General features: G+C 38.5%; 1 protein-coding gene across 1 annotated transcript; it reads left to right on the top strand.

Moving 5' to 3' along the window:
• Positions 1–3,481: 3,481 nt before the first annotated feature.
• On the top strand, positions 3,482–4,423 carry LOC114107471 (olfactory receptor 7G2-like). Its single transcript, XM_027954890.3, has one exon. The coding sequence runs from the start codon at positions 3,485–3,487 to the stop codon at positions 4,421–4,423; it is 939 nt and encodes a 312-aa protein (XP_027810691.3). The 5' UTR covers positions 3,482–3,484.
• Positions 4,424–9,073: the final 4,650 nt, after the last annotated feature.

Genomic DNA, 9,073 nt, shown 5'->3' with positions numbered 1-9,073 from the left:
CTGCCAAGGTTGAAGCCATGTGAAATTTGTTTTTGCCGTGGATGTGCTAAAGAGATGAAAATCACTTTTATTACTGAGCACCTTCTATTAAGGAGTCTATCCTTTGACCAGAATGCCAATCCAGCAATAAAGAAGCCGTGGATTTAAGTGATCATGTTTTCTGGGCAGCAGGATTGCTGTATCTACCCCTGCACTATTACCTCCTGTCTGCAGGCTTGGGGCTCACTAGTCAGCCAGACTGACTCTCTTGTAACACAGACACCCTAGAAGATTTTTAGTTACAATCACAAATGATTATCTGTTTTCTGTTAATTTGCATTTTTGGGGGGCAGCAACATTGACAACTAGGACCCTTATTTTAAATCTCTGACCTCCACTTATTGCCTATGATGTGTGTATGTGACAACACTGTGATATTCAGAAAATGTGGCTGTGAAATTCTAAAAGGAAGTAAGATATATTTTAAAGAGTCCATTTTGATTGGAAAAACATATTAGAAATGGTTGTTTGTGATAGGCATAAGGTAAAATTTAACCAAGCCACATATTGAATTAGTTTTTTTGAAGTTATATGATATTTTCAATATGTTATCATTGGCATTAGATAGGTAGATTAGATAGATAGATATGATTACATAGATCAATAGATGCATAGATAGATATAGATGATTAGACAGATAGGATAATAATAGTTATACAGGAGGATAGGATTCCCAAATTTATAAATTCTGAGAGAACGTCACCTCTGAATTACCAAAGTGCATATCCAACTTCCTGCTTTACAATCCCGTGTGGATGTCTAATAGACATCACAAATTTAACATTTCCTTAATATTATGATACGAATCTCCCCATATTTTATACATATTCACTTTCCTGTCATAGCTGATGGCAACTCCATATTTCCAGGTACTGACCATTTTCTCTCATTAAGATAACCTGATTCCTCTTTTTCTTTTATAACCTGTGCACAATCATTCATAAAAGGCCCCGCCATTACTAATGATCCAAGCCATCATCCATATAGGTTTATTTAAATGCCATCATGCCTGGACTGTCCTGAGTCTGCCTTGTCATTGGTAGGTCTTCATGCTAACTACCAGACACTCCCTCTTTGTCACCTCTTTACTCTTGTCCCTGTAATTTATTCCCTTTCTCCACTTCTGAACTCCTTATGCTGTGGATTTTCATGTTGGTGATTCTCTGGATTGTGGTTTGAAAGTTGCTCCTCTGCAAAACTTACATTGAAATGTAGTGCCCACTGTAAATGTGTGAAGATGTGTGACATTTAAGATGTTATTTGGCCACAAAGCTTCTTCCCTTATGAGTGATTTAATGATGGCATAAAAATGACTAAGATGTGAGTTGGCTCATCTGATCTTCTTCCACATGAGAAGCAACACCATTCCATCTGCAGGATGAAACACTCAGGGTGCCATCTTGGTTTGGAGACCAGACCCTTAATCAAACACCATGTAGGTTATGGCCATGACTGTGGACTTCCAAGCCTCTAGAACTGTGCACTAATAAATCTCTTTTTGACAAATTTCCTGTCTGTTGTAGTAATTTATAGCAGCAACAATAGGCTAAGATGATCTTTTTCAGGATTATTGTCCTTTTAAAAAAATCTTTATTAGTAGAATTTATGTAAATGAGTTTTTCCTCTTTATTTTAATCTGTGGACTGTTTTTCATTTAGTAGATTACCAGTTACATTCACTAATCACTATTCAGTCTGCCCATCCTAAATTAATTTTAACAAATATTATGCTTCTGATTTTAACACCACCACCAATAAAGTTCTGAAGCCACCAGGATGCTTGTTTCAGTTGCTCTTTGGTGGAATATTCTGAAACTTACAACTGTTCTAGGGCCATATGCATGAGCCCAGACCATGTCTTGAAACTCTTTGTCCACATTTCCTAAATATTGAAGCTCCACGCTTGCCTTTGATGCTGATTTCTCATACTGCTATCAAAAATTCAATGATAATTTCCACCAATGATCTCCTAATGGGAAGAAAGCAGATCCTGAAACCACAACTAGACAATATGGTTATGAAACATAAAAGATTAATCCACACATCTGTGTTGAACCCAGAACTGGTTACATAGAGCAGGAAGACACAGCATTCAGCATGTCAGCAAAGCTGTGAGATGTAGATGAGACAAGGAAGTGGAGGAGAAGCATGGACAGCCTGGATTCCCAGGCAAGGGGACCAGCCACCCTGGTCCTGCCCTTCTGTATTGTTGGTCTTTAAGGATTTGCACAGCCCCAGGACCCAAATAATGAGTTTTTGTCTAATGAGGATCTTAGGGTATTGCGTCCCCGGGGACACAGAAACTACAAACACTCTGTGACCGCCTCACTTAAGAATCTTTTGTAGTCAGAAAGAAACACCAGAGGATCCTGAAGAGACTATGTCTTTGGCTCAGAGTTCATTGCCCATGCAGTCCTTCTGGCTTTCCTGTGACAGATCTGTGTCATTCCAACATCCAGAAGAAATGACGATCATCCTTCCACAATGATGCAAGCCAGGTGATGCAGTCTCCTAGGCAATGCTTTGTAAACCAGGCAGGTGTTTACACATCATCCTGGAGAACCTGGGAGGGAAATTCATGCAGGAGATCATCATCAGTAACACTAGACCCCTGCCTAACACAGTCATCACTGTGACAGGTTTTTTGGGACCTTTTGAAAACTCCTCATTTCTCATTCTGCTAGTCTCCTAGTCTGTCTATATAAGGGAACTACTTTCCTCTTGAGCTCAAATAATCCCATTTCTAAAAAAGATGACTGTATTAAGATGCTCTGTCACTTCCTGGCACCCTTGTGCAGGGCAGGGGAGGCATGGGTCACCTCCACCTTACCTTCTCATCACCTCCACATGCATCTTGGTGCAAAGAGCTTTGGTGCTATTTCTGTTTCCAAGAGGTGAAGACTCTATGGAAGGACTACAGACCTAGGCAGATGCAGTAGGTCACCTCTCTTGTGTACTAGTTCTACTTTATAAAACTACAGAATATTTAGTGTAGTGACAACAGCAGAGATACTGTAATAATTTTTAAATTCTGTCATTTGCCCATTTCCAGAGTTAACAAATGCTGATTTTCTGCCATACCTCTTCAAAACTAACTTGGCATAATAAGTGTGTACAGGAAATAAGTTCAAGGTGAGAAAGTACTGAAGGAGAAATAAACACAACGAGTTCAATATTCATTTGGGTTCAACATACAGAAGCATTTCATACAGCAGCAGTTCTCAGATTTTAGCATCTCTGAGAGATCCTGTTGAATCATATACTATTCATCTTTATCCCAGAAGTTCAAAAATATGGAGTGGGGTCTGATTATCACTATTGCTAAGATCTTACAAGGATGCGTGTGTCCAGAGCAGCAACGGTGTCACCTGGGAACATATTAGAAATGCTGATGTTCTCATTATATTGTGGTGTTACCCACCTTTTATACTAGATTCATCAAGAGCATGGAATCCAGAAACCACACAGCTGTTCCAGAATTCCTTCTCCTGGGACTGACAGATGACCCAGCCCTGCAGCCCCTCATCTTCAGCCTGTTTCTGTGCATATATCTCGTCACTGTGCTTGGGAACCTGCTCATCATCCTGGCCATCTCCTCTGACCCCCAGTTCCACACCCCCATGTACTTCTTCCTCTCCAACCTGTCCTTCACTGACATCTCTTTAAGCACCATCACGGTCCCCAAGATGCTGGTGAACATCCAGAGACAGAGCAAGACCATCAGCTACACAGGCTGCCTCAGCCAGATTGGCTTTGTCCTGATTTTTGCTGGATTAGAAAACAGTCTCCTTGCTGTAATGGCTTATGACCGCTATGTGGCCATCTGCCATCCACTCAGGTATACGGTCATCATGAAGCCCCACTTTTGTCTCCTGCTGATTGTGTTGTCCTTGTCCATCAGCATTGTGGACGCCCTGCTGCACAGTCTGATGGTGCTGAGGCTGTCCTTCTGCACAGACCTGGAGATCCCCCAGTTTTTTTGTGAACTTGCTCAGGTGTTAAAGGTGGCCTGTTCTAACACCTTCATCAATAATGTCCTGATATATCTTGCAGCTTGCATATTTGGTGGTGTTCCTCTGTCTGGAGTCATTTTCTCTTATACTCATATTGTAATCTCTGTCTTAAAACTTCCATCATCAGAAGGAAAGTATAAAGCCTTTTCCACCTGTGGGTCTCATCTGTCTCTTGTCTCCTTGTTCTATGGGACATTGTTGGGTGTGTACATTAGCTCTTTAGTTACTGACTCCTCCAGGAAAACTGTAGTGGCTTCTGTGATGTACACTGTGGTCCCTCCAATGCTGAACCCCTTTATCTACAGCCTGAGGAACAGGGACATGAAGGAGGCCTTGAGGAAACTCATTGTTAGAACAGCTTCCCTTCATTGATATGTCATTTGATTTCAATTATGCTCTCTAAAATAAATCAACATGATGGGATCCATGGTGAGTGAGAAAATCTGATCTTTAATTTACCACATTTTTCTAAAATGTGTTTTAAAAGTTGATTTTTCTTTTTTCTTCTCTGTAAAATTTGACAAGTGATTTCAATTCTCTAAACATAAACTTTCTACTCTGGTGCCACATAATCTGAGACTGAAGCAGAGATTCTGTCTTAGCAATTATTCCCTTGAAATCTGTCCGAAGAAGGTAAATTAGAGAAGGTGAATAACAAAAATAAAACATTCAGACAACACTCTCTCATATAGAGATAACGACGTCTACCTGATCATGTTGTTAGAACCACTGGAATTGTATTCTAGACTAACACTGAGAGGCAAAAGAGTGGCACTCATGCCCCGAAAAGTAAATCCTGAGCCCTGTTACTGAAAAGCCACATCCTTCCCATGCCGCAGTGCCATGCACCACACTCAGTTTCAATATCTACAAAATTGGCATGATTAGATGATAACAGTGTTCTGACATCATTGGGACATTTTAGAAAATCATCAGTGAATGTGTCCTCAGTCCTAGTAAGAAAAAGAAACTCTAGTATTAATACACTCAAACCAGAAGAGCCACCTTTTATTTCAATGGCTTCAGAGGCCTGGGCTGTGCTGGAAGAGAGAATTCTCTTTACTGTCTCCATGTGTTGCCAAAAGCTCGGTCCTTGTCCCCAATGCCAATCCATTAACAAGGACACACTTTTGAGAACAAGGAAAAAGAAGGTTTATTGCTTTGGTAGCAAAGGAGAAACACAGGAGACTCCTGTCCCAAAGGCTATGATTCTGCTCATCAGCAGTAACAGGGAACTTTTATAGAGCTGATTCAGAGAAAATGAGATTAGGAAGGAGAGATCAGGAAGCAGAAGATCAGGGAAAAGATTGAGGAGGAGAAATTTAGGGAAAAGACGTTTAGGAAAAAGAAAAAAAAAAGGTCAGTTTCAAAGCCACAAAGTGAACCCCTGTTACAATCCCCCCCCATTTGGTGGTGTTCCTCTCTCTGGAGTCATTTTCTCTTATACTCATATTGTAATCTCTGTCTTAAAACTTCCATCATCAGAAGGAAAGTATAAAGCCTTTTCAACCTGTGGGTCTCATCTGTCTGTTGTCTCCTTGTTCTATGGGACATTGTTGGGTGTGTACATTAGCTCTTTAGTTACTGACTCCTCCAGGAAAACTGTAGTGGCTTCTGTGATGTACACTGTGGTCCCTCCAATGCTGAACCCATTTCTACATTCCATTTTTATGGAAAGTGGGCGACGACATCTACAAGCTACTTCCTGCTGAGAGGAGGTGAAGTTGGGGGAAGTAACCCAAAGTCCTTGTTCTCTATTAGGTGGGTTTTGGACATTTAAGGGAATTCAGCATCAGAGAAGTCCAGAGGTCCACAGTGGCAGATGGCAGGTGACTGGACAAGGCATATACATAGGACAGGGATCATGCTAAGACAACAATAAAGACAGCAAAGCATTACTTTTTTTGTATAAACAATTAGAACAAAAACAATTAGCACTTCAGCCAGTCTCTGAAAACCATGGGGACAGTAATTTATAATCTTATCAGTGAAAAAAGATCATCAATGTAAGAGATTAGGAAAATTGGTAGGTCTACAAAATCAGACTCAAATTAACTATCTTAAAACTTGTTACCCACTCTTTAAGACTCAAAATCAGGACAAATTTGCAACTCTTGTGGTCATTACTTTTAGGCACTCTCACCCAAGAACCCTTTCTTTATAGCCTCCAGCTTTACTTACTTTTGGTAGGGCTGATAAAAGTGAATATATTAAGTTACATAAAACAAACAAATTTTAAAAACCCAATATTTTTTCTGTTGAATGTTCATGTAGGACTGTGCTTTTAGGCTACACTCTCCTTCCAGGTGTCTAAGAGCAGGTTAGTCAAAACTGACCTTGTTCCTATCTATTCTTAAAAGTCAGCTGAGATTCCTAAGAGGTCATACTTGGGGACCCGTGGGAAGCTTCCTGGATCCTTTAGCTTTCCTCTACCAGTGGTGCCATTGGCCAGCAATGTCCATCTTCAGTGACCCTTCTCTTCATAGAATGTGCACTGGTTGGCTTCCTGTCTTCTGGGGTCCTCTCAATCTCCCTGATCCACTGATTGGATGACTCACTACAGTTGCAGAGCCCTGAGAGGGGTCCCATTGTCCTTTGGGTTCCAGCTGACCTTAGAGGGCAAGGGCAAAAACATTGGCTGCTTTTTCCTTGACCCTTTTACTTCCTTGACTTTGATCTTAGTTTTAAACACCCAGCAAGCCAGTTTCCCAGTCTTAAAGAGTGAATAACAAGTTTTAACATCAATATCTATAGCTTTACAGATGCCACTTTCATTTAATTGGGGTTAGTATTAGTACTGGAAATCAGCATTACATAATATCTGATGGCTTATTTTCTCAAATTAACCCAGGTATTTTTTTAAACAGTAGTTTTGAAAAACACTAACAGACAACAGTTACAACATTCACAAGGAAAATACAAAACAAAATTAACAGAGCAAAAACATTCAGTTTGTGTAACAGCTGTGAACCAAGAAAATTGACTTTTATAATCTTGAATCTTTACTTAATTATATATTTCCTGTTTGAGATTACAGGAATCTTTACAATAAAAATCAATCTTTTGAATACAACTTTAAATGAACTGAAGTCTAGCCTGTTTTGGAGCCATTCTAACATGAAGTAAAGTGGGAGGCAGAGCCTTATCTCAGGTAAGGTGGGGCTCTTCACAAGTAACACAATATAACATTACACTTGAAACTTGAATCAAAGGCTAAAAGAGGTTTTAACTTTCTTTTTTTTCTTTTTTTTTGTGTGGAAAAAGTGGCAGAATGCTTCCAGGCTTTACAATATCACCTTTAAACAGATTGGACTTTTCTTAATACCTTGCAAAAATTCATTTAAATTCCAATTTCAATGTGAAGAGTAACAAAATTGTATATATAAATTATTAACAACAGGTTACTTTATCCAGCTATAAAACATCAAATACATAAATAAATACCAACAAAATTTGTTATTTCCAGACTTTTGCTACACCTAATTTTGGTTGGGAGAACCCCAACTTGGCAAAGTGTTTTCTGAGCTTTACATTTAACTAAGCTTAACTTTTAAAGCACAATTTAGAATCCAGAGTCTACAGTAATGATAATCACAGGTCTGCCTGGGTTAACAGAAATCAAAGCATAGCCTTAAATGTCTTATAACTAAAGTATAATTTGGAATTCAGAGTGTAATATAACAATAATCACAGGACTTCATGGATTAACAAAATAAAATGGTAGCCTTAAATCTCTTATAACTTTTAGCAAACAGTGTTAGTTATCAGAAATTGACTTAACCAAAGCAAACAGATATAAGACAGGTCTTCAAATGACAGTGTGGCCTTTCTATGTCAAGTACAATAAGAGAGCGCTTATTGGTTATCTTACCAGTAAACTTATATAAACTTTCATTTTATAAACTTTTACATATAAACACTTAGCCAAAGCTTAGACAGATATAGTTCTCAGATGCATACATATACCTAGTTGCATATATTTATGGTGTCAACTATATTGTTATAACCTAAATAACAGTTGTTTAACCAGCTACAAAGTAATCATTTAAGACTTTAAAACATGTACAAACTCTAATTCCTTTAAGACTTAGTTTCCCCTAGTAATAAAACCTAAAAAAAACAAGAAAATTATCTCAATACATAAGAGCAGATCAACATTTGGGTTTATAGAAATCAAAGCATGGCCTCAAATCTCTTATAACTAAAGTATAATCAATAGATAAGAGGAGATCAACATTTCAGACTTTGCTTCTTATCAGTCTATTAAAGTTCAAATAACCTTAACTTCTGTGCTAATTTTAGCTAATTTAATCACAAACACAAACTTTTTGAGATTTTCCTTCTTCAAACCTTCTGTGACTTAAACTTTCAAAACTTCTTTGCATCCTTAGTTTTTCCCAATTCCATCTTGGACTTTAGCCCAAGAATATTACCAGACAAAATAATTTCTCATTCAGGAATATTTCTTTAACCTTCTAATTTCCATACTAAAATATATTTCCATACCTATAATTTTTTTAATCTTTTCTAGTTTCAGATCCTTTTTAAAATTCACATTTGGAAACAGACCTTATAAATTTTATCTGTGCATTATTTACACAACAGATTTTATTCCAGGGAGATTTGGACAAGCCAGCATGTACAAAAACTGTGCCTTAATCTTTTTCCCCCAGGTTACATTTAAGGGGTTGGAGCACAGGATAGTTTTTGAGCCTGACCTGTCTCCATTATCCTTATCACAGTGCCATCAACTTTAAATGAGTTTTCCCACTGTCACTTGCACCCAGAGACTCCTTCAGGGCCTTTTTCTTATCTAAGCATAATGCTGTGCCCTGGAGGAGGCCCTTTCCACCCTTTTCTTTAATCTTCCTGGAACATCTCTTTGCAGAGGCTGCCTATTAAAAAACACAGGTGGGCCTGAATTTCTGTCTTTTTCTTTTCTAGGTGCAGTTATTAATTCTGTAGGCATTCAGTTTGATGGGACTCTATTATAGCAAGAATTGCTTTGCCCCAGTGATGAAT

This window comes from Marmota flaviventris, chromosome 1 (genome assembly GCF_047511675.1).
Source record: "Marmota flaviventris isolate mMarFla1 chromosome 1, mMarFla1.hap1, whole genome shotgun sequence".
Classification (NCBI taxonomy): domain Eukaryota; kingdom Metazoa; phylum Chordata; class Mammalia; order Rodentia; family Sciuridae; genus Marmota; species Marmota flaviventris.
The sequence above is the reverse complement of the archived record's forward strand: the minus strand, read 5'-3'. Positions and strand labels throughout refer to the sequence as shown.